The sequence below is a fragment of the Haematobia irritans genome, chromosome 1 (genome assembly GCF_050003625.1).
Source record: "Haematobia irritans isolate KBUSLIRL chromosome 1, ASM5000362v1, whole genome shotgun sequence".
Classification (NCBI taxonomy): domain Eukaryota; kingdom Metazoa; phylum Arthropoda; class Insecta; order Diptera; family Muscidae; genus Haematobia; species Haematobia irritans.
Genome location: NC_134397.1, coordinates 50,120,038 through 50,147,483, shown reverse-complemented (window position 1 = coordinate 50,147,483; position 27,446 = coordinate 50,120,038). Strand labels below are relative to the sequence as shown.

At 32.2% G+C, this 27,446-nt stretch overlaps 2 protein-coding genes and 1 long non-coding RNA gene across 3 annotated transcripts in view; 2 read left to right on the top strand and 1 right to left on the bottom strand.

Moving 5' to 3' along the window:
- The window catches only part of LOC142220897 (HEAT repeat-containing protein 5B), a 38,238-nt gene extending 32,351 nt beyond the window's left edge, over positions 1 to 5,887 (bottom strand). The window contains exon 1 of the mRNA XM_075290305.1: positions 5,639 to 5,887. The gene's annotated coding sequence lies outside the window, so the exon portion shown is untranslated. The remainder of the gene's footprint in view (positions 1 to 5,638) is intronic.
- An 821-nt stretch (positions 5,888 to 6,708) lies between these two features.
- Positions 6,709 to 7,304, top strand: LOC142238563 (uncharacterized). Its single transcript, XR_012722762.1, has 2 exons — positions 6,709 to 7,053; positions 7,111 to 7,304. It is a non-coding gene; the product is annotated as an uncharacterized LOC142238563 (long non-coding RNA).
- Positions 7,305 to 8,573: 1,269 nt separating this feature from the next.
- On the top strand, positions 8,574 to 9,704 carry LOC142220895 (putative glutathione-specific gamma-glutamylcyclotransferase 2). Its single transcript, XM_075290301.1, has one exon. It carries the CDS (start codon positions 8,721 to 8,723, stop codon positions 9,663 to 9,665), a length of 945 nt encoding a protein of 314 aa, XP_075146416.1. The 5' UTR covers positions 8,574 to 8,720; the 3' UTR covers positions 9,666 to 9,704.
- Positions 9,705 to 27,446: the final 17,742 nt, after the last annotated feature.

Below are 27,446 nucleotides of genomic sequence, written 5' to 3'. Positions count from 1 at the left end.
TAAATTTACGTGAAGTTGACAGGGTGCTTCATTTTCCGGCATATGTTTGGGAAAGGCATGTTCTCCGTATCCAATACTTTAACAAATGTCAAGAGAAGTATACCTCCCCTTGACAAACCGCTTGAAATTCACAGGAAATGTAGAAGATTGTCCAACGGTTTGAATACAGAACAATTAAGAAAAAAATTGGTTGAAAGGGAACACCCCCTACCCGATTTGTTAAACCGGTCCGTTTTACATCTGCATAACCGCCCTATTTCTGTATAAACCCGAGAAAGCAAGTAGTCCGATTTTTTTTTGAAATGTACGGGACACGTGTGTGGAAACCATGGAGTAATTAATCAGTACTTCAGTTTTTGTGCCAGACTTCCCCTGGCCCTACTCTTTAAAAGAGTTCAAACCATTTCGAATTTGTTTTCAGATCGAAGGATATGGTTGACTAAGTTATCGAATATATATCAATGCATTTAATTTTTTATATCATTGTGTAAATGTATACTTAGTAAAGAGGAATAGTTAATTGATAATTTATTGCTTTTTTTTGTATTGGTTGCTGGTTTATATATAAGTTCGGTCTGACCGAATCTTTAATACCCATCACCATGAACCAAATATTAGGGTTTCCTTTGAAAGGAAGAGGGAAGAGGGTTTGAGGACAGATCAAGCAGAGCAGTTCAACCAGTACACTTCACGAAGATACATTTAACGATTTTACCTATGAAGACTATATCAGATTCTGGATTTATAAGAACCATTTTTGTTTGAGTTTTAGAGGAATCATTAACATCTCTTGTAAGTGTGCAAGAAAATTATAAAATAACGTCTTGATTTGAAATCTTAAATCTGTAGAAGTAAAATCTGGAAATTTTACATTGAGTTTCAAGCAATTTTCATGATCAGTGCGCCTTCTACACCCTCAAGAAGTGAAGTCGGTCTATATGGAGGCATTACCAAATGGACCGATAAAAACTTAATCCGATACACGTTTTTGTGAACCTAAAATACCAGAATATTTACAATTTCAGGCAAATCAAATAAAACTACGGTTTCTAGAAACCCAAGGAGTTAAATCGTGAGATCGGTCTATATGGGGGCTATACCAAAAAATGGTCCGATACTCACCATTTTTGGCACACCTCTTTATGGTCATAAAATGCCTCTAGATTTCAAATTTCAGGCAAATTGGATAAAAACTACGATTTCTATAAGCCCAAGACCCCAAATCGGGAGGTCGGTTTATATGGGGACTATATCAAAACCTGGACCGATATAGCCCATCTTCGAACTTGACCTGCCTGCAGACAAAAGACGAGTTTGTGCAAAATTTCAGCACGATTGCTTCATTATTGAAGACTGTGATTACAACAGACAGACAGACGGACAGACGGGCATCGTTATATCGTCTTAGAATTTCTCCCTGATCAAGAATATATATACTTTATATAGTCGGAAATCGATATTTTGATGTGTTACAAACGGAATGACAAACTTATTATACCCCCGTCACCATTCTATGGTGGTGGGTAAAAAAACAGGATTAATTTTTTTTTAAGTGAATATGCATCTTTTGAAGAATAAAGTACAATGAAAGTTGGACCAAAAATTAATATTTGACTAGTTAGCGAGCCATATGGCTGCCGGATTTGATCTTGTTAAACTTGAACTTTTCAATTCTAAATTCTCTCAAATGCCGAGAACTGATATTGAACGATAATAAGAGCAAGGAAAATGCGAGACAGGATGCTTAGATGTAGGAGCACGATATCGATATCCGGTTCCGATTCATGACCGATATTTCAACATAGAAAGCCCGAGGGAAGGGAAGCTCGACAAACCATACTGGAATACAATGATTCTTAAAATAATCATAATATCATATCATATAATACAAAACAAATTTCAACTTTGAAAAAAACTTTGGTCAGAAATATCGGAAAAAAATGTAAAAAAAAAATTAAAACGACAAAACCTAAAAGACGACAAAGACAAGATTATGGGTATATTAGACACAGATGGAATATCATGAATGCCTATTCTAGTCCAATATTAAAATTAGATATTCGGACAATATAGTGGCTGTATAAAAAGTTCTTTGATTATTTCATTTCATTTATTATCGTACTAACCCCAATTTTAATGAAACGCCGTTAGTGCTACGTTAGCTGACGAACTTCTCAACAGTACTTGCCAACATATTCCATATGCCAGTTAGAAACTTAACTACTGAAAAAAATTCAGTTAAAGTTAACCGCAGAGAAGATATTTTCATTTTATTTTCTGTTAACTTGCAGTTAAAGCTTAACGGAGCTTTATGAAAATGGCTATAAGTCATACAAAAGTTAATAAATAGATCTAAAAACTTGCATATAGTAGGGATATCACAGCGTTGAGAAAGGACTGGGGAGGAAACGCATTGTTATCGTTGTTAATGCGATAACAATACATACATTCGAGTTAAAGAAAAAAATCAAGAATGTAGTTCTAAAAATATTAATAGGAAAGCAGAAACTGCGAAGGTTTAAAGGTAGTCTATTCCATATACGAGCAACACCGACAACGAAGGAACGTTCATATATAAAGGGTGGTTAAATTGTAAGGGCCGATGTTGAATGTGAACCACACCTAAACGGCAAGTTTTTTCCGAATTTTATTTGACATTTCTCTATTTCAGATTTACTCTATTTGAACCATGGAGAGATACACAATCCAACAACGTGTTAAAGTTATCCAGACTTATTATGAAAATGGGCGTTCATTTTCGAAGAAAATCATCTTCATCTTCACATTTTCACCTCAGTGGATTCGTCAATAAACAGAATTACCGTATTTGGGCGAATGAGAATCCAAGAGTGATTGTCGAAAAACCAATGCACCCACAAAGAGTGACTGTTTGGTGCGGTTTATGGGCTGGCGGCATCATCGGCCGTATTTTTTCCAAAATGAGGCCGGTCAGGCAGTTATTGTGAATGGTGTTCGCTATCGTGAGATGATAACGAACTTTTTATGGCCCGAATTGGAAGATATGGATGCGGACGATATGTGGTTTCAACAGGACGGTGCCACTTGCCACACAGCTAACGAAACAATGGCTCTTTTGCGCAACAAATTCAATGGCCGTGTTATCTCACGTAATGGTGATGCCAATTGTCCACCAAGATCATGTGATTTGATACCGTTGGACTTTTTTCTTAGGGGTTATTTGAAAGAAAAGGTGTACGTCGATAAGCCAGCAACAATTCAAGAGCTAAAGGATGAGATAATTCGGCACATTAACGGCATAGAACCTCCATTATGCCTCAGCGTCACCGAAAATTTGGACCGTCGGATGGAGGTGTGCCACCGAGGTCGCGGCGCCCATTTGGCCGATATTTTGTTCCATACATAAATGAGTAATACCAATATATCATAATAAAATAAAATTACAGTAATTTCCTAAATAGTTTGTGTTTTATTTAAAATCAACATCGGCCCTTGAAACTTTAACCGCCCTTTAGGTAACATAATTTGTGAGCTGCGAGCCGACCTGGAGAACAAAATAAAAAGCGACTACCATATTGAATATATTTTTCAGCTTATGAATACCCTATAGCAATATTCAGAATTTCGACTAAGGAGTGGTTTTTGCTCCCAATCAAGGAATGAAACTAATGAACCATATTTGAAGATCACCACTGTGGTATTACAATGAATAGTCTGAGCCTGAAATATCGGGCTGCCACTATACTAACCTAACCTTTGGTAAACCGCTTTGAGGGGTTCAAAAAACTGTAATCCTGATTTTTGGTCAACGCCGAATATAAATATTTTCCCTAAGCAAGGTCAACGCCGAACATAAATATTTTCCCAAGCAAAAAAGAGATAGGTTTGTTGGGCTTAAATATGGAGTATTATAAGTATATAAAATAGTCGCAAAATAGAGAAATCGGCAGATGTGGGCTATATGAAAATATAATTTGATCTAAAACCTTATTTGTCCTATCTTGTTATTTGCTAAAAATTATATTAGATTACAAAATTTAGACAATATGCCCATATGAAAATTTCAACTTTTTATCAAAAAAGTCTAAAGTGAATTTTAATAACCATCAAATTTGACTTATGTATTTCATTAATGAAAATTTACTGTTAAGCAGTGAAAAGGAATGGATGTTGTTTGGCCACTATTTTCTACTGAATGCGAATTATATTAATTATCTAATAATAGAATATTCACGAATTATCTAATAATAGAATATTCACTTCTCCAGAATTTATTGACATTTTCAAACTTAAAAAAGTTAAAATTCGAAGGTCCACATGTCATAAAATTTGAACAAACCCCATCTTCTGATTACAATATCGATGCCTTCATTCCAAACTACGCTAAGTCGACTTAGCATGTTTTGATGGAGTTCGTTGTTTTTTATTCGGATTTATGTCAATTACATCCTGTCAAAAGTTCGAAGTTATTGGACACTTCTATCAAAAGTTATGGTTAATATTGTACTTAACCTGTGACTAAAGTTTTAAAAAATGTCCAATCCAAAAGTGCAAAAAGCTTTGTTCGGTCTAAAGTGGTCTAAGTCATTTTTAGCCATGTTCTATTACCACTATTTTGAGTTCGTACATACTAAAAAAAATCTATAATAAATATGATTTTAAGACCGAAAAAAGGGAATTTCTGTCTTATACGGTTTTTTGAGAAATTCAAAAAAAAAAAAACACTTTGAACTTGTTTCCGGTAAAATTCACTTTTTAGACTTAGCGTACTTTGGAATGGAGCCATCGATATAATAATATTTCTAATAGAATATAGAACTGGGGATTTTTCTATTTCATGTTATTGTGATTAAAAATTTTATGTACTAAGTCAAAGGTTATCTCCACCTATTGACAATATACAACATTAAAGTTAGATGTGATCCGTACACAAAAAAACTGCTTATTCCTAGAACAGGTACACTTTTATATGGCACCAAAAGTTTCGTTTAATCTTTAACATTGTTTCAATAATAGAATTATGCAAATTAATACAGAAAGATATTCGTTTTACAAGTGGTTGTGGCATATAATTGCCAGAATTTAGTGTAAAGTTCCCTATGTAAAGCACAACTATTAGAACAACAGAATTTAAATGTAGAAGCCAGTAGAGCCTATCATATAAAAAACAAATTCAAGCACATTCAGGTGATAAACAATGGGGTCAAAACAAAATCAAAGATAAACAAATAAATACCCAGTGTTTGAATGTTTGATGTGGTTGCTCATCCGGCCAAATAGGTTTAAATCATATTTCTAAATTATTTCGAAATAGAAATTGATAAAAATAAACAAATATGGAACACCATCATCAGCATTCATTCATTCAAAATCCCCAATGGACACACATTGCGACACACAAGGGAATTTAGCATTTGTTTTTCTTTTTGTTTTAATAGAGGTGGTATTGGGTGTTTCTGTAGTTTGTAGTGGGTCTTTGTAAAATTATTTTTTAAGTGATTACGTTGCATGGCTTTGATCGTACCAAGTGAAATGTATGTCAGTGGTACCCAAAGATAGATAGATATACAACAAAGTGATTCATGAAAACAAAGGGAAATTGAGGAAATTGGTCCATTTAAATTCACGTTATATTTATAATGCTTAGAAGTTTACATACCAATTGCAATTATTCACAAATATCCTTTTTTTGTATATTTCAGTATCTATAAGCACACACAAATATCTCACACTAGGAAAATCTTCACTAGGATACACATTTATAAATTTGGGCTTATTGACCATAAACTATTATTTCACCTTTTTAACACTTAAAATTGCTAATATAAAACTGTATCCCACAGATTTTGTTATAAATAAATGCAAAAATTAAACAAATTCGTCGTGTGGTATGAAACTTTTGACAACAAGAAAAAGAAAACAACGTCAGTGATGAGACAACTGGATAGAATCATTTATCGAAATCGAACGTCTTGTGAAAATGTTATAGGGGGCCTTATAACGATAATGACATAATATTTATCACAGCATAATATTTGTTGTACAACAGATGATATATTTAATCCGTACAGAGAATGAAGCCGCCGAGTCAATTAGTTTTTGCCTGTCTACCCCGTTGCCGAAAAGTCGTCTCATTATGCGCTTTACAGACTATCAGTTATTCCGGACGACAGTGCTCGTGTCGAACATATCTCATATATAAGTTAAGTCCGAAGGCACAATCGATACTGCTGCATGTTTATGGTATCAATAACATATTTACCGCTTATTTACAGCCTGTTTCTGTATGTCGAACGAGCTCTATCGATCGACTGAAATGGAGACATACATCTGAATTTATAACCAAAAATCAGCTGTTTCTGTGCATTTCAGTCGATCGATAGAGCTCGTTCGACATACAGAAACAGGCTGTTAGTCATAGCCGACAAGTCGTATCGATCCGACACACTGTAGGATTCTTTACAAACACCGACATTCCGTCCGGAATAACTGGTAGTCTGTAAAGCGCATAAGTCGAAAATTAAAACGCTATTTCATATTGCTTTCGTACCCAACAAAACATTTTAATGATCTTTCTTTACAATTCATTCCAAAAGATTCATCAGATATACGCGATCTTTATTGCAGATGGAAAACATCTCTCACATTCGACACTGGTGCAGGGGTCGTTTATACTGAATGAAGACACTAATTTCAATATATAAAAGTACCGTGCCAACATTTTTTGAATTTGACAGCACTACTGACAATCCCCACCATGTCGAAAACAATTGTATACGAAATCAAAAACTCGTCGGAAAAGCGCCGTCACTATTGAGAAGTTGTACCACGCTAACCCTGCCAGCATTTCAAAGTTCCATTTCAACCTCATCGTTACCACAGACTCGTAAATGTCACTTCAACCATCATGAAAAGGTACATCAAAAAGTACATGCAAGTAATTTGCCATCCCTACTGTTAAAAAAGCCATTTTTTTTGTGAAACGCCAAGCGCAACCAGCTTGTTATATTTTAATTAAATAAAAACGAAAATAAAGTTCTGAAAACATAGATTATACGCTTAAAATTGTGAAAGGTATATTGGTGAACAATTTGGTGATTTTCCAAATGGAATAAAGTGATTGTTTTTCAGATATTTTACAGACACGCTGCCTCCATGGAATAAAAACACTGGTTGATAGACGCAGCAACATGTAACTCGCTACTTGTAACTCAACATCATCAATAATGCCAAAAATTATGTTAAATGTAATGTGATAGTGGTATAAATGTTATATTTTTAAGAATTTGTAAATGTTTAATCAAATTAATAAATATCTAAACAAACGTATTTTACTCGACCACAATGATTCTTTTACCACTATCTTAAAATGCACTTTTTCTGATTGTTTGGAGGGTCCCTTATTGGCGTCGTTCTAAATTGGTCTATAAAGGCACCTAATAATTGCACTCATGCGAAACATTTTTGTAGTAACTTGGCGTGGTACAACTTCTCAATAGTGACGGCGCTTTTCCGACGAGTTTTTGATGTCGTATATGATTGTTTTCGACGTAGTGGGGATTCTCAAAAGAGTCCCCAAATTCAAAAAATGTTGGCAGGGAAGTTACTACAAAAAAGTTTCTTTTTTACCTTTTTAGATCAATTTAGAACGACGCCAATAAGAGCCTCTTCAAACTATCAGAAAAAGTGCACTTTAAGGAAGTTGTAAAAGAATTTACTTGACCACAAATAAAACACGATTGTGAAGATGTTTATTAATTTGATTAAACATTTATAAATTCTTATAAATATAAAATTTTTCAGTTTATCTCATCACATATAACATAACTTTTTTCATTAATAAAAGAACGATATTGATTTACACGTAGCAAGTTACTTGTTGCAGCATCTATCAGCCGTTTGTTTATTCTCGATGGAGGCAGCGTGCCTGGAAAAATATCTGAAAAAACAATCACTTTATTCCGTTTGGAAAGTCGAAAATTATTCACCATATACTTTTCACAATTTTAAGCGTAATAACTATGTTTTCAGCCCTTTATTTTCGTTTTTAAGCCAAATTGGGCCAATAATCATAAAAAATAATTAATAAAAATTTATAAAAAATGTAATAATAAAAATTAATAAAAAAAAATAGTAATAAAAATTAAACCAATTTATTAACAAAAAATATAAAGAATCCAGAAACTTAGCTAATTTGTTTTATTTTTGGTTAACTCGAAAAATTCCGGATTTCAACATAATTCGCGGGATTCGGGATTAATACCGTCCCGAAAATCCTGATATTTCAGGACGGAATAAATCCCGAATGACAGCCCTAGTTTGCACTAAATGAAGACTCCAACTTATTAATAAACAATCCTAAAAAGCCAAAAATTCAACAAATTTGGACTATTTTTTCGGGATCCCGAAAAATCACGGAATTCAAAATAAAAACACCCGTGATACTAAATTAATCCCGTCCCGAAAATGCCGGGATTTCGGGACGAGATATATACCGAATGACAGCCCTAATCTACACACAAGTATCTTTCGACGGAGTGTTTTTACATGGCCTCCTCTGAGATGTACCAATATAATCATCTGTTTTCGGAATATCGATAACAACGTAATCGATGATGTCAAAAACAACGTAAATAGAAAGTCTTTGGAAGATATTTCCCAAGCAAACTTATAATAATAATAGAAAATAAAATATATAGTATTTTTTAGCCAAATACAAATATATCAATAAATTACTTCCAATGGCCTGTGATCTCAACGTACAATCACTTTACAATGACAAATTTCAGCAACTGGTCAATTTGAATGGTGCTACATCTTATAGTTGTTTGGATATAACCAAAGCTCATGATGACATTAACAATGCCACTGTCGAATTTACTCCAGATGATATATGGATATTCGGATATGGTTCATTGATGTGGAAAATTGATTTCCCGTGCATTGAATGGCGACGAGGCTATATATGCGGATATCTAAGGCGCTTCTACCAGCATAGCATTGACCATCGCGGGGTTAAGGTGAAACCTGGAAGAGTTGTCACTCTTATTCCAGCATCACCAGAAGATCGTGTTTATGGTATAGCTTACCGGGTTGCGGCAAAGGACAGAGATTCCGTGATAAGCCATTTGGATTTTCGTGAGAAAAATGGTTATGAACGATGTACGGTAACATTCCATGTTTGCGACGACGATGGGGGATTAAGTTCCTCCAATAGTTTCGACATTATGATTTATATTGCAACACCTGAAAATGAATCCTGGGCTGGCGATGGCAATGATAGCCAAATTGAGAATATAGCTGAACAAATTTTTACATCGGCTGGTCCCAGCGGAAGAAATCGGGAGTATCTATTTAATTTAGTGAAATGTATGAATCATCTCTTTCCTGGAGTGAAAGATGATCATTTGGTATCATTGGAGGCTGCTGTTAAACAACGAATCGAAAAAGATGAGGCGATTTTGTTGGAGGTTGCATTAAAACGTGAGCTTGAAAAAATTCTCAAAACCGATGGAAAGGAATGCAAAATGAATGAAGAATCGAGGTTGGGTCTAATTCAAACGAAAATAGATCATTTGCTTAAATTCTGTGGTAAAACCGGATGGCGAGAGTATTTTCTAACCAAAGAACTTTATGGCATTCATATATTAACCTTATGGTGTGATGAAGATCGAAGGACATCTTGAACCTTGTTTTCAATAAAACAATAAATAACAGGAAAAAAATGTTGACTCAAACTTTTATTCTTTTAAAGAGAAATAATGTTCATCCCCATTTGTTGCAGTCATTACAATACGCTGTATTTCTATACGTAAAATTTAGATTTCTTGCAATGCGGATGGGCTCAATGTATTGATTCTGAACACAACCCAAATGCTGCTGGCATATAACTTGTTTCTACTTCTGAGCTTATCACAAATAGCAATAGCTTTGATGAGATATCTCTAAGGATTCCATCCGAATCCAATCTGATATTATGTTAGGTATAGTGGCAGCCCGATATTCAGGCTTACTTAGACTATTCAGTCCATTGTGATTCCACAGTGTTGAACTTCTATCTCATCAATGAGTGCTGCCATATTCTATATTTAGCTCAATGACATAGGACCTAATTTTTAGAGCCAGGTCAGAACGGCGTTTCACGTTGCTGTGAAGCCACTGTGAGAAGCTTTGGAACTCTCAGAAATGTCACTATCATTACCCCCCAATCTGCTAATACAATATTTTTCACCACTCTTCAGTTAAATAAATACTGAAAAAAACCTTCAGCTGTAGTTTTTCCAAGTGAACAATTGTGCCGCCTGAAAATATGCAAAGAAATTTTTCTAGGTTAACTGAATTCTCCCCTGAACTGTAAATTTCAAGGATTGATTTGTTTGTTAAGGAAATATAAATTAAATCTGTAGACACGTGACTTCACAAGTTAGTTAAACACTTACAAATTTCATTTAATTCATTGTTTTTATTTATAAAATTAGTGTGTCATCTTTTATCGACTTTAGTATTAATCTACAGATTAAGTTCCTTTATTCTAGGACCAGCAGGGTTAGTACGATGAAGTTCATCTTTGTTTTGTTTTGGCAGCATGAACATGATATGCTAAGAGGAGGATCGATATATAAAATTGTATATAAATTTCTACTCTGTTACATATTTGATGGACATGTAAGTTTTGGTTTCTGTTCAAAAAACTTGGAAAATAACAGTGCGGAAGGATTACCCTATCAAATGCCTGTAGGCGGCCTCACATGGTTCAATGAGACAACAAGGACATAGTAAGAAACTGCAAAGCAGATCAGATGCAATTTGCCATTCCACTTCTAGTAGAAAAAATATATGTATGTATTTACACAAAAAGTAAATACCGAAAATAACAAAATAAAAACTATGCACAATATACAAAAACAATCTTACGAAAAACTATTTGATAATAAATTCGCCAATGGTGAGATTTGAACCTGCGTTTTTAAATTTTTTGATCATAATAATAAAGGACATCTCGAGACGTAGTTAGGATGTTATGCCTTGATGTCATAATAGATCATATTACAAACATTTGCAACATTGGCAACCTCCGGTGGCAGCGAAAAAGTTTTTAGATAAAAATAAAAACTAATTTTTTGGAAGCTCTTGTTTTGCTGGGTTGTTATATTTGATTCCTATATAAACCTTGTTCTTGTTAGGTAATTAGAAGTTAATACTGACATCGTGTACCAAATGTCAACCGGATCGGACGAAATATGTTCCTCCATGAGAGTCTAAAAATCAATCTTGAGGGTCGGTTTATATAGGTACTATATACAATAATGGACTGATATGGACCAACATTTGTATGATTATTAGAGAGCATATATTGGTTAGGTTAGGTTAGGTTAGGTTATGTGGCAGCCCGATGTATCAGGCTCACTTAGACTATTCAGTCCATTTTGATACCACAGTAGTGAACTTCTCTCTTATCATTGAGTGCTGCCCGATTCCATGTTAAGCTCAAGGACAAGGGACCTCCTTTTTATAGCCGAGTCCGAACGGCGTTCCACATTCCAGTGAAACCACTTAGAGAAGCTTTGAAACCCTCAGAAATGTCACCAGCATTACTGCGGTGGGATAATCCACCGCTGAAAAACTTTTTGGTGTTCGGTCGTAGCAGGAATCGAACCCACGACCTTGTGTATGCAAGGCGGGCATGCTAACCATTGCACCACGGTGGTCGCATGAAATGGGTCGCATTAAACGGGTCGCATGAAATTTGACCTGACTCCAGAAGAAGAAACACTGGCATATCTAGCACGGTTGCCACTCGTGCTAAAAATAATCTACCAAAATTTGAAGAAAATTTTACTAGAAATCTATCAAATTAAAAAATCTTAGTTTGAAGTTGTTGGTAAATTTTTTGTGGTTAGTATAAAATGTTTTTTATTCGAAAGAAATATTTTATATTGAATTTAAAGAAAATTTGTTAAAATTTTATTTATATAGAAAATTATTGCAACATTTTATTTCAATAGAAACTTTTTGCAAAATTTTATTTCTATTGCATTTTTTTGAAAAAATTTTATTTAGAACATTTTTGCAGAAAAGGTTTACAAAATTGTATTTTTATAGTACATTTTTTGCAAAATTTTATGCCTACAAAAATTTTTTGCAAAACTTTATTTCTATAGCAACTTTTTGCAAAATTTTATTTCTATAGAAACTTTTTGCAAAATTTTATTTCTATAAAAATTTTTTTCAAAATTTTTTTTTCTATAGAAAATTTTTAGAATATTTTGTTTCTATAAAGATTTTTTGCAAAATTTTATAGAAAATTTTGTCAAAATTTTATTTCTTTAGAAAATTTAAATACCTTGTTTTTTAAAATACCTTTTTATTGGAGAGCAATATTTTGCAAAATCTACCAAACAATAAAAAACCTACCATTTGTGGTATAATTCTACCAATTATGGCAGAAGTGATATCTAGCGTGCGGTTTAAGTTTAAATGGGACCATATTTGCTTGGTGTCGTTAAAACCTTTGTAATATACTCCGAATCCCAATTGTCCATTCAATTTGGGGCCATCGGTGTAGAAATCTATATCTGCTCTTGTTAATTACTATTGTATCCGACAGTAAAGATTAGTACTTATCGGACCAAACTCATAACACCTCCTTTTCCGTTTAATATCCCTTGAGAAGAATTTTTGGATACTTCGTTGATATTTTCCTAAAATACCAATTGTGCACACCATAGCATGGCGGTTTATGGAATAAAGATCAAACGATGAGGATGTCTAGGATACGTCATTGGTTTTGCTAATTTCATTTGTATGAATAGTTTTTTATTGGTATCTTTACGTTGCTACAAATTTGACCAGATTGGATTTCAACACGGATCATGGGCAAAGCATCGTCATCATCGTCATTCGTCCAACTGAGACCTATTCACTTTCTCACTCACTTTTGTACAAAAGCCAATGACGCCTATCATAGATTGTAGTATAATATTAAGTTCAGAAGATTGAGCAAGAAGTAAGGAGGAAGAAGGTATTGAACGGGAATGCCCCCATCCCTGATGGAAATTTCAGTTTTCAAACTTCGACCAGCTTATTTGCCTCAAGGATCAATGCGTTGTTGTCAGCCGGCTATATACTATATTGACTCTACTAGCCAAGTCTACCGCCACAGTCTAAAGGCTATACCACAGCTAGTCGCTCAGAAGTTATGAAAAATTAATAATAATGTCGAATCGATTGATTTTGCCAAGCAGAGTCAGCGGGCATCCAGCTAATATGGACTCGTCTTGCTATTTAACTTTGTTGTTGCGTAGTGTGTCGATTTTCTGTGGCGGCCAACTTGAACACCAACAATGCTTTAAGTTTTCTTTGAGGTTAGCCAGCTATTTCTTTGGGTAGCTTCTCTACTCTAGTCATCGTGTGCGCTTTAACCTACCTATCATCGGGTTGGCGGCAAACTATTGCATTTTCCAAATATGTTGCCTAGGATATTCTTTAGTATTTGGTTGTCTTCAGGTTTCGTAATTCAAATGTAATCCAAGCTTTAACAGTGTGTATACACACACGTAGAAAATTTAGTGGAACGGGTTATGGTTGGTTAGGTTGATAAGCAGAGTCGAATTTCTTTTGTCAACTTTCGAATTACAAATCTTTAAAATATTACCTAATGTCATTAATAAGTTCTGTAAAAGGTAACAAATATGGGTTTCTTAGCCTCCAGCATTCCTGGGCAAGCTCATACCTATATGTGGTATATACAGTCGAAGCTCGGTTTAACGAACGATATATTGTCAGGCCCTTTCGTTATTTAGAAAAATTTGTTAAATCGAACGGGAATATTAAATGTTAACTTTTATTGAAAATCGAAGTTATTTTACCAGATGAGTAAAAATTCATAATCATTTGAAAAAATTAAAGCACAGAGACACTTAAAAAATAATCCTGATGAGCTTGATATATCTAGGTTAGGTTAGATTGAAGAGAGGATCCAATATTCGCTGTCGTATGGGGGCCTATATACACCCATGTCATAATTTGTATACTCTAACTTCTTAGACGAATTGCCTAATTTGTTTCCAGTGCCCGGTTTCAAGAATGGCCAGGCATAGGTAGTGTTCATAGGGAGCCACCGTGGTGCAATGGTTAGCATGCCAGCCTTGCATACACAAGGTCGTGGGTTCGATTCCTGCTACGACCGAACACCAAAAAGTTTTTCAGCGGTGGATTATCCCACCTCAGAAATGCTGGTGATATTTCTGAGGGTTTCAAAGCTTCTCTAAGTGGTTTCTCTGGAATGTGGAACGCCGTTCAGACTCGGCTATAAAAAGGAGATCCCTTGTCATTGAGCTTAACATGGAATCGGGCAGCACTCAGTGATAAGAGAGAAGTTCACCAATGGGGTATCACAATGGACTGAATATACTAAGTGAGCCTGATACCTTGGGGTGCCACATAACCTAACCTAACCTAGTGTTCATAGTATCATCTTCCTAAAACGTCTTACATACACCACTACTCCGCTGCTCCTGTCGGCATAGATGTACTCTCGACGCTAGATTGCCGTTTCGACCGGGCACCAAAAAAGTTTTTCAGTGGTAGTTTATCCCTCTCACTAATGATGTTGATATTCCTGTGTATTTCATAGTTTATCTTCAGCTATAAGAGGGAGGTTCCTTGTTATTGAGATAAATATAGAATCGGGTAGCACTCAATATTAAGAGAAAAACCACCTGTCCAACTGGCAATCCTACGAAATATTGCCACTAACAGTCCTATTACAGGACCAGTGCTCGAGTTTGTCGTAGTTTTTAAATTTTCATATAATTTATTGATTTCGATACTCTCTTTATTTTAAAATTTTATTTGATCTAGACATTTACCTATGGACCAACATAGTCCAAAAGTTTTTCTTTCTGATGCAAAATCTGATGATCAAAATAATACCGGTTCCAAAGGGTTTGTCCCAGACTGTTTCATGAGGACCTGTCTAGTCCTACTAAGTTCTCCCAGGTCATGTAGTTTAGAATGAGTCCAATCCGTGGCCTGCAGTGTAAATTTATCCCCGTCAATGACAAACCCGTGTTGAAGTGACCGGTCCCTACTATACGTTTCGGCCAGAACTGGGACTGGTCTTTTCACACCAGGGAGAAGTCCTGTACCGGTTCTGTTGTAGATCCATTTCCCGCACTGAAAAAAATATTGTCGTGAGGTCAAAGATTTCATGTCTTTAAAATACGAATACAAATTTTGCTGAGCATAGAAGACGCATTTCTCTAAAATAAAGTTATTTTCCTTGTCCAAAAGTCGATAAACTTTTCAATGAAGTCATATTGTCCTTATAATTGATTTGACTTAAAAATGGGTATCTTTACATGAAAGAAAAAATTTATAGGCTAAGGTCAACTTGACTTTAATAATTCAGAAAAATTCTTTAAATTTAATGAAATTGTCTTTAAATTTGTTGTCTTTTTGCATTTTGACTACAAAGCAAAAAATCGTTCAAATATAGGACATGTTTTTCAAAACTTTATTTTAAAGAAGTTTTTTACTTCAAACATAGCATAATTTCTACTGGAAGTCGAGCCCTAATTTGGAAAATAAAGTTGCCGTTAACTCGTTTTTAAAGGACTTTGATAGCATATGAAGAAAAAAAAAAGCTGAGAAAGCGAAAAATTAAAATTTGCTTCCTAGAAGCAAGTACACAAAACCTAAATTTAAAAGAGAATTTTGTCTTAAAAGTATCCTTACTTGTATTCTCCGCTTCTTTGGCTCGGAATCAATACCAAATTTTTTAAAGTAAAGACAAAATCTTTGGAACCGAGTATGCTTTTTTTTCAGTGCGTAGCGAAGCTGCGCCACTCTATCTAACCTTACTTTACCAGTTACCCGGCCATTGAATATGTGTTTTCAAAGATTTTAATGGAATCTAAATATCTTGGGAATGCCGTACTTTGTGGACATTTCCTAAGGACTTAAGCCATACTCCCAATCGTCAAATATTGCTGAATTTTGTTGTTGTTTATTTTCTTAAGATTAAAAGCCTTTTCGTTAAATCGAACGTAAATTTTGTTCAATTGTTCGTTATTTAGAATACTCAATGTTAAGAATTTTGACGTTCGTTAAAATGGATTTTCGCTAAATGGGATATTCGTTAAACAGAGCTTCGACTGTATAAGGTGTACTAATAAGAAGGTTCACCACTTGTGGTATACGGTAACACGGTTGCCACTCGAGCCAAAAATAATCTACCAAAATTTGGAGAAAATATTACCAAAAAAGTACAAAACAAAAAAAATATTTTTAACAATTTTATTTCTATACAAAATTTTGTCGAAATTTTATTCTATATCATTTTTTAACAAAATTTTATTTCTATAGAAAATGTTGTCAAAATTTCTTTTCAGTAGAAAATTTTGTCTATATTTTATTTCAATAGAAAATTTTGTCAAAATTTTATTTCTATAGCATATTCTATCAAAATTTTATTTCTATAGGAAATTTCGTCAAAATTTTATTTCTATAGAAAATTTTGTCAAAATTTTATTTCTAGAGCAAATTTTGTCAAAATTTTATTTCTAGAGAAAATTTTGTCAAAATTTTATTTCTAGAGAAAATTTTGTCAAAATTTTATTTCTAGAGAAAATTTTGTCAAAATTTTATTTTTATAGAAAATTTTGTCAAAATTTTATTTCTATAGCCTATTTTATCAAAATGTAATTTCAATAGAAAATTTTGTCAAAATTTATTTCTATAGAAAATTTCGTCAAAATTTTATTTCTAGAGAAAAATTTGTCAATATTTTAAATCAAATCAAAATTTTATTTCTAGAGAAAAATTTGTCAAAATTTTATTTTTATAGAAAATTTTGTCAAAATTTTATTTCTATAGAAAATTTTGTCAAAATGTTATTTCTATAGCATATTTTATAAAAATTATATTTCTATATAAAACATTTGTCAAAATTTTATTTCTATAGAAAAATTTTGTCAAAATTTTATTTCTAGAGAAAATTTTGTCAAAATTTAATTTTATACAAAATATTGTCAAAATTTTATTTCTATAGCATATTTTATCAAAATTTTAGTTCTATATAGAAAATTTTGTCAAAATTTTATTTCTATAGCATATTTTATCAAAATTTAATTTCTATAGAAAATTTTGTCAACATTTTATTTCTATAGAAAATTTTGTCAAAATTTTATTTTTATAGAAAATTTTGTCAAAATTTTATTTCTAGAGAAAATTTTGTTAAAATTTTATTTCTAGAGAAAATTTTGTCAAAATTTTATTTTTATAGAAAATCTTGTCAAAATTTTATTTCTATAGCATATTTTATCAAAATTTTATTTCTATAGCCTATTTTATCAAAATTTTATTTCTATAAAAAATTTTTTCAAAATGTCATTTCAATAGAAAATTTTGTCAAAATTTATTTCTATAGAAAATGTTGTCAAAATTTTATTTCTAGAGAAAATTTTGTCAATATTTTAAATCAAATCAAAATTTTATTTCTAGAGAAAAATTTGTCAAAATTTTATTTTTATAGAAAATTTTGACAAAATTTTATTTCTATAGAAAATTTTGTCAAAATGTTATTTCTATAGCATATTTTATCAAAATTATATTTCTATATAAAAATTTGTCAAAATTTTATTTCTATAGAAAATTTTGTCAAAATTTTATTTCTATAGAAAATTTTGTCAAAATTTTATTTCTATAGAAAATTTTGTCAAAATTTTATTTTATAGAAAATTTTGTAAAAATTGTATTTTAATAGAAAATTTTGTAAAAATTTTATTTTTATAGAAAATTTTGTCAAAATTTTATTTCTATAGAAAATTTTGTCAAAATTTTATTTTTATAGAAAATTTTGTAAAAATTTTATTTTTATAGAAAATTTTGTCAAAATTTTATTTTTATAGAAAATTTTGTCAAAATTTTATTTCTATAGAAAATTGTGTCAAAATTTTATATCTATAGAAATATTTTATCAACATTTTATTTCAATTGAAAATTTATGGGGAAACTCTTAGTTGGAGAGGAATATTTGGAAAAATCTACCAAAACATCAACAATTCTACCAATCTACCAAACAGTAAAAAATCTACCAGGTTTGGTAGAATTCTACCAACTGTGACAACCGCGAATGGCAAGCGATCATAAGAAAACAAAACTTTTCCTATTCTATCGCTATCTCTATACCTATCCTATCGAGCAAGGTTATATCTGTATTTGGAAAGGTGTACTATTTATAAAAAAGTTTATACAGAAATCTGAATTGGAAGTGTCACTCCAAGAAGAGAAATGAAAAAGTTCGTAATGTTGGTGTTACGTCGAATATCGAATTTCTCATCGTATGTTTGTCCCCTAAACTTGAAAATTGTTTTGCTACAACTTCCATATATTTTCTCTAAGTGTAACTCTAGCAGCATTTGCGGCAAATAAAAAACATTTATTGGCAAATGAAAAATAGCGCCAATTGGCCGCTAGGCGTTATATTATGTATTTTCCTATTTTGTAGTGGTTGTCATCATGGTCGCTGTTGTATTTATTGCTCTCCTACAATTAATTCTTTAGTTTTCATGGCTTGCATTAAACTGCAGACATTTTAATGCCGTTTATGGCCAGTGACCACAAGTAAGTGCTATATTAACATAAGTTCCACAGCAAATACTAGCAGACACCTTTGTCCAGTTTTCTTCTTCAATTGTTTTGTTTGTGGAGGACCAAGACGTCCAACTGAGACAAAATTATTTTCCTTGACGACAATACATCTATGTTATCTGCACATGTTTATTGTATGGAACGTGGATGAAGTTTTATATTCAGTGATTTTTCACATTTTGAGGATGCGCTGGTGTAGCACGAAATAGTGCTACGTAATATATATAATTGACTTATAATAAATTTAAATAATAAAAGTATATACGAATTAGCACAAATTGAATTAAATTAAAGAGAATTATATTTAATTAGAATTTATTCAAGCTAAATAATAAAGTAGTTCGGGCGAACCGTAGTACGCCCCGGTACCTTTGGAACCTTTTTCAACCCTCTTTAAGTTAATAAATTAAAATATGAACGCTAGTCCAAATCATTTTATCCTTTAGGACGGTATTAAGTTCGTATAATTATTCATTCTAAAGAAAATAAAAATCGAGTTAAAAATCAAAAAATCAAGTTATAAAAAAATTATACAAAAAAGTTACAATTTTATTTTGCTTTTACAGATTTATTTTTGATTTTGATGGCTAAATTCGAGCTTAATACCCATCTTTTCTCCCAAATCGAACAGAAAATGCTATTTGTGAAAGACCTGAATCAGTTTAAATTTTGTTTGAATATGCTACCTTTGGCACGAATCATGGCCTTCAAAAGACCGTAAAATGCACGCTGCACCAAAGTGGCTCTGAGGTATTTCGGTCCATTTTCATCGAAGCACCGTCACTTTGGTAATTTTTGTGCCAATCTAACTCTCCAAAAGTCCCCAGGCCCAAAAGTCCAACGGATTGAGATCCGCAGATTTTTGTTACCATTTCTGACATTGACATTTTCCGTTAATATTCGGCATTTATTTTGACCCCACGCTCGATGAATAACATACGAGGGGGAGCGAGCATTGGTCGTTACGGCGACCAACATCATTTACCAAAAATCTACCAAATAAAAAATCTTATTTTGGAAAATTTTATTTCTATAGAAATTTTCTCAATTTTTTTTCTTAGAAAATTTTGTCAACATTTTATTTCTATAGAAAATTTTGTCAAAATTTTATTTCTCTAGAAAATGTTGTCAAAATTTTATTTCTATAAAAAATTTTTCAAAATTTTATTTCTATAAAAAAAAAACAAAAATTCTCAAAAATTTTATTTCTATACAAAAAATTTTGTCAAAATTTTATTTCTATAGAAAAATTTGTCAAAGTTTTATTTCCATAGAAAATTTTGTCAAAATTTTATTTCTATAGAAAAATTTGTCAAAGTGTTATTTCCATAGAAAATTTTGTCAAAATTGTATTTCTATAGAACATTTTTCTCAGAAGTTTATTTCTATAAGAAATTTTCACATAATTTTATTGTTATAAAAAAATGTTTTCAAAATTTTATTTCTATAGAAAATTTTCTTAAATTTTTTTCTATAGAAAAATTTTTCAAAGTGTTATTTCCATACAAAATTTTGTCAAAATTGTGTTTTTATAGAAAGTTTTGTCAAAATTTTATTTCTATAGAAACATTTGTCAAAGTGTTATTTCCATAGAAAATTTTGTCAAAATTGTATTTCTATAGAACATTTTTCTCAAAAGTTTATTTCTATAAGAAATTTTCACAAAATTTTATTTTTATAAAAAAAATGTTTTAAAAATGTTATTTCTATAGAAAATTTTGTCAAAATTTTATTTCTATAGAAAATTTTCTCAAATTTTTTTCTATAGAAAATTTTCTCAAAATTTTATTTCTATAGAAAATTTTGTCAACATTTTATTACTATAAACATTTTTCTCAAAATTTTATTTCTATAGAAAATTTTGTCAAAATTTTATTTCAATAGAAAATTTTGTCAAAATTTTATTTCAATAGAAAATTTAGTAGATGACAGTGATGGAAAGCGGTACGAATTATTGGAACGAAAGAACGACTTGGAGGAACTAGTTCCTGCACTGAAAGATGAGTTTTCTTATCTAAGGAACGAAATTTTAGACAACAGAAATTTTATTTTTGCCAAAACAAAAAAAAAAAGTAATAATAATCATTAGCGTAGCTAGAAAATTTTCGTAGGGGGGGGCTATAGCCCCCTAGCTAAAAATTCATAGACTGAACTTATAGGTTAAATTAATGTTTTATTTCATAAAAATGAATAAAATATCAGACATCAAAATAACTAGACAATTAATTTATAATAAAGCAACTAAAAGCAGTTCAAAACTTTTCCCAGCAAAAAATTAGAAGTTGTTCTAAAGGCACAACCTTAAAAGTACTTCCAAAAATGTTCTCAAAAATAAGTTAATTATTTAACTACACAGGAAGTATTTTTACTTTAATTTTTTTTTTCATATTTTAATGGGTAATTTTTCGTTTTCTTTTTTTCAAATAGTTTAAGAAAAGAGTAAGAATAAATAAAATGGTAAAAATCATTCAAATTTTGCCACAAAAATGCTAAATCCATTATAGAAAAATCGATAATTTTTGAAAAAATTCGAGGGATTTAATTAGAATGCATTAAACATCATAACAAATATAAAAATATTTATGTGGGAAAATACCATACAATTTTTCAAATTTACATTCAATACACTGAATTCGGATCGCACCTTAAGAAGTGATGCAAATTCACTGCAACGCCTGTTGAAACGGTGGACATTTGTCCTAAGACAAGTTCATATTACATGCATCGCTTCTCCGCCAATTTTGCACCAATTCCGGACCCAAAAAAGAACATTTTCACTTCTTTTTTGGCGACGCTTTTTTGCAGCATTATTTATGAAAGAATAGTTTTAATATCAATTTTTTTAAATTAAATTGACTAAACCAGACCAAACAAGATAATAAAGGAGCTTTAGTTATTAAACTAAACATAAATTTAGGAACTTAAATCATAAATTCAACCACAGCTTTATTTCATAAATATCAGACTTCAAACATTCACTTATAATAAAGAAACTAACTCACAATTAATTTTTTTTGTGGGGGGGCCCAAGAGGCCTTCCTACGCTTATAATAATAATAATAATAAAATTAAACAAGTAAATACGGCCGTAAGTTCGGCCAGGCTGAATCTTACGTACCCTCCACCATGGATTACGTAGAAACTTCTACGAAAGACTGTCATCCACAATTTAATTACTTGGGTTGTGGTATCTTAAAACTTCTTAACATCGTTTTCTAAATTGTGAGTTAGTCCATACGTGGTATATATTAGACAAAAAAGGTATGTATAGGTATGTCTACAAATAATTACGAATAGATGTGGACTTTTGCACGGTACGTAGAGAGCAAGAATTGAAATATGGGGGTCGCTTATATGGGGGCTATATACAATTATGAACTTGATATGGACCAATTTTTTGTAATTGGGGATCGATTTATCAGAGGGCTATATATAACTATAGACCGATATGGACTTAGTTAGGCATGGTTGTTTACGGCCATATACTAGCACAATGTACCAAATTTCAACTGACTCGGATGAAATTTGCTCCTCCAAGTGGCTCCAAAACCAAATTTCGGGATCGGTTCTATATATCATTATGGACTGATATGGACCACTTTTGGCATGGTTGTTAAATATCATATACTACCACCACGTACCAAATTTCAACCAGATCGGATGAATTTTGCTTCTCCAAAAGGCACCGGAGGTCAAATCTGGGGATCGGTTTATATGGGGGCTATATATAATTATGGACTGATATGAACCAATTCCTGCATGGTTGTTGGATACCATAACTAACATCACGTACCAAATTTCAACCGAATCGGATGAATTTTGCTCTTCCAAGGGGCTCTGGAGGTCAAATCTGGGGATCGGTTTATATGGGGGCTATATATAATTATTGACCGATTTCGACCAATTTGTGCCCGGGTGTTTGAGGCCATATATTAACCCCACGTACCAAATTTCAACTGAATGAGATAAATTTTGGTCTTCCAAGAGGCTCCGGAGGTCAAATCTGGTGATCGGTTTGTATGGGGGCTATATATAATTATGGACCGATGTGGACCAATTTTTGCATGGTTGTTAGAGACCATATACCAACACCATGTACCAAATTTCAGCCGGATCGGATGAAATTTGCACGGGTGTTTGAGGCCATATATTAACACCACGTACCAAATTTCAACTGATTCAGATAAATTTTGGTCTTCCAAGAGGCTCCGGAGGTTTGCTTCTCTTAGAGGCTCCGCAAGCCAAATCTGGGGATCGGTTTATATGGGGGCTATATATAATTATGAACCGATGTGGACCAATTTGTGCATGTTTGTTAGAGACCATATACTAACACCATGTACCAAATTTCAGCCGGATCGGATGAAATTTGCTTCTCTTAGAGGATCTGAAAGCCAAATTTGGGGGTCCGTTTATATGGGGGCTATACCAAAAGTGGACCGATATGGCCAATTTGCAATACCATCTGACCTACATCAATAACAACTACTTGTACCAAGTTGCAAGTCGATAGCTTGTTTCGTTCGGAAGTTAGCGTGATTTCAACAGACGGACGGACATGCTCAGATCGACTCAGAATTTCACCACGACCCAGAATATATATATATATATATATATATATATATATATATATATATATATATATATATATATATATATATATATATATATATATATATATATATATATATATATATATATATATATATATATATATATATATATATATATATATATATATATATATATATATATATATATATATATATATATATATATATATATACTTTACGGGGCCTTAGAGCAATATATTGATGTGTTACAAACGGAATGACAAAGTTAATATACCCCCATCCTATGGTGGAGGGTATAAAAAAGTTGACAGATAACCATTGTAACAATTGTTATAAATTCGGGTTTGCTTGCTCTTAAAGAAAATACTTTAAAACAACGGAGAATTTCGTTTGTCCAAAATATCGTTCCGGAGGAAAGTATTGTTTCTTTGGGTGTATATACAAAAGGACCGATAAATCCGAATCACTACAGTGCCCAAGACTAGTAGGGATCCAACAATTCCCGTATTGAATAACTGTTGTTTTTTTGTTTTAATTTTAGTTAAAATTTTGTCTTAGCCCTGTAATAACTCATTATCACTGTATCATAGTTTATTTTATTATTTTTATTTAGATGACTTTGAATTCCCGTCGTTATATTTCGAAGCTCTTCGAATACGATATTAATATCGTATTAAAGGGAAGATATAAACTATGTGGGTTATATCAAAAGATATGTGATTTAAAGAACTTCTTCACGTTTTATTTTGAGAATGACTCAAGTCATTGTCACATTTCTTTGTGACAAAATTGCCGTCTTCTTCTTCATTCGACCCATTGATCTAATTTGTCTGGCTGAGACTGCATTGCTTATGGCGATGTGACATGCACGCAATCGCACCCGCACAAACGGTGGCCGATCGTCCTCTCTGTAATGCGCTGAACATCAAAGATCTTTGTTATGTGTTGTATATGTCCACACGTATTTCGTGTACTTCCGTTTTGGTAGACTAAAAATACGACTAACAAACACGAATGTCACTACTTTTTTGTATGAGAGAGTGTGTGGGTGATTAATTAATGAACTTTCAAGCATTGATTTAAAAAGAGTCGTTAAAGAGGCAACTAAGTTAGCTGAATGAGTATGCGCATGCGTGCGTTAATAGCATTAACAATGGGACATGTGAAGGTATGCAATGGCGACGACGACATAGTAGAATGGGCACGAGTCTTGACGGTCTCGGTTAGCATTTGATTAATTTTCAATTCATTTTTTATAGATGAAGACAATATTTGTTCTTCGAGCACACACCTATTAGACATGATTGCATTACATTATTGTTCAGATTTAGTGTCTATTGCATTGCACATACGTGTATGTGTTAGTCAATATTATAGAAATCCTTTAGGCCTTTAGTTTATTGTCTATTCGAAACGGCCGTACTAATAGTTGAATTTCTTAGTTGTCATCATAAAATTCACAGCACGCGTCCCTTGTCAACAGTGTTGGGAATAATTTAATTTTTTTCTAAATGCTTTTGTTTTGGAGAAAAAAAAACGAAACCAATGATCCTCCTATATGTTTTAATTCCAAAGACCAGAATAAAAAAAAAATAACGAGTAAAAATCTACCAACAACGTTTGAATTAATTTCTATGAACTGACCTCATCGTACATAAGATGAGATGAGTTTCATGGGCCGCATGTAGATATCCTCGGGCATTTTGTTTTTGCACATATCCAACTTAAGAAACATAAGTGTAGTATTGTGAGTGTATACGAGTATATGACCAGTATCTAGCTGACTGCTCATATCTTCCAATGTTACAATCCCATTTTGGTAACTCAATTCATAAAAGACCTTAGGTAAATAAACCATTCCATTGAATATGCACATTTTTATGAAAACGAATGCGATTCTATTGGCATATTTCTATAACTAAGCACCCTATATTTGATAGATATTGAAATATAAAGTAATTCTAGGAATGAAAAAATACTTAACTCCGGAACGAAATTTTAGACAAACGTAAATCCTTTTTCTTATAAAGTATTTTCTTTTACACTGAAAAAAAAAATATTTACGTGATATTAAAGATTACGTAACCTAAATTTTAGGATGCGAAATTGACAAAATATTAAGGACAAATTGCTTTAAAATAATGAAATTTTAATTAAAATAAAGTTTATAATCTTTGCTTCAAAATTTTTTTTCATTAAATTTAGGACACAAATCTTGTAAATTTGCATCCCTCCGTTAAAGTCGCATGTCTTTGAACTAAGGCTAATTCTCCTTAAAGTAAAGAAACACATTTTTGATTTAAAGAAATTGACCTTAAATTAACTGAAATATTGAAACTTTATATTTAAGATAAAAACGCTTCGAATAGAGACTAAGACTTATTTTGAGGATTTAGCATCTTTGGTTTAAAGTTTTTTTTTTGGAATTAAGAAAACATTTTTTACTTTGAAATATCCGTTATAATTTGGATTTTTAAACTGGCATTTGCTTGTACGTGAGTACCTTTATTAATAAACCGCGAAAAGATAATGAAAATTTGATAAATGAGATCTGTATCCTTATTTAAATTTTATTGGATCTACATTTAAAGCTAGAAAGGTCGCTAAAATATTTCTTTATTTTAAAGAAGCCGCATCTTTGGCTCGGAATCAATATCAAAATCTTTAAGGGAAGGTCAAAATCTTTGGATAAAAGTAAACTTTTTTTTAGTGTAGAGAATATAAACCCGTCAGTTTAGTCATTGACAATCTCTGTCTCACACTTATTCATTATTTTTTTAGAAATGTGCATTGAGGATTTTGCTAGATTTTTAGATTTTTAAGTTTTTTTTATAGTTTTAGAATTTTTCGTGTTAGTGCCTTAGCAATTTTTGATGTATGTAATTAATATTTTAAATCTCATTATTGCTCTACTTTATATATCTATCAACATATGGCCCATGGGGGCTCAGTTTGATTAAATAAATAAATAAATAAATAAATAAAAAAACATTTATTTGCTTGTAGTTAAATTTTATTACTTTTATCGAAATTTTAGTAAGAATGAACTACTGTCTGGTTAAAATGGTCATGATGTGGCGCCAATGATTTTCTTCTTTACTTTTAGTGTAATTTCGTGAACTGTAGTTAAAAAGTACTACAGGGCCAGAGAATGAAGCCGCCGAGTCGCGCCGCCGATTTTAGCCGTCGCCGACCCGTTTTTAGCAGTCGACGCCGCCGCCGAATATGTCGACTCATCTCGACTCAAATTTAGCCGCCAATTAATCTAAAATATTGATTTATATCAGAAAAATTTAATAATATTTGTTATAGTTTTTGCCAAAATTTTGAACTTTCCACCTTCAATGAATTAGTATCAAGTTGCTATAATAGTTTTACAAAAATTCAGCTCAAAAAATTTGAATGAAATGTAAATTTGATTGTAGGATTGGTTGTACAACTAATCTCATAACAATTCGGAAAACTTCAAATTGATTTTATAATAGATAATTTTGCGCCGCCGAATAGATAATTTTTTATCGGCTTAGCCGTCAAGCCGCCGCCGCCGGAGGCAAATATTTAGTGTCAGCCGCCGCCGACAAAAATGGGTCGGCTTCATTCTCTGTACAGGGCACCTGGTTTTATCAACGCTTTGTGGAAATCTCAAAATTTAGAGTAAAATTTAGCTCATTTTTCGTGTGTGGTAGTTCATTCTTCCTATAAAACAGTTCACTTTTTTTCGGTGTAGGTACATTCTGAAAATATATATGCTTGAAGCAGAATATGTTTGGGAGTTTGAGGGTGTGGTGAATCGGAGTTGCCCAGAGTTTACTATTTTCTAAACTGGCAAATTTTTCTCGTCAGGTAACCGGAGATCCGGAATTGACCACGTTTGTGCAAGCGCAATCCCAAAAGGTGCTTGGGCCCAGTTCGGTTTTCAAAGTAGAACCAGATGTGCTAATGTGCAATATTCCCTGGCGAAACCCCTTTTGATGAGAAATTAAAAAAAAAACTAGTTCCCAATAGAAATGCGTATTGTGTAAGATTCGTTTCCCAATTTAATGAAAAATGCACAGCTAGATTATTACTATTTAAATTGCTTAAATTTGTCCTTAATGTTGTGTTAATTGGGGGTTATAAAATCTTTTATAAGAGGACAATGCTATTGTCAATAACGAAACTTTTTCTACCATTGTAGTCATTTCGACGAATTCGACATCGGGAGGTTGTACAGATTTACCTAAACTCAGTTACCAAACT

Excerpts from the sequence above, each read along its gene's own strand:
- LOC142220895 (XM_075290301.1), top strand. The coding sequence starts at position 8,721 with ATGGCCTGTGATCTCAACGTACAATCACTTTACAATGACAAATTTCAG.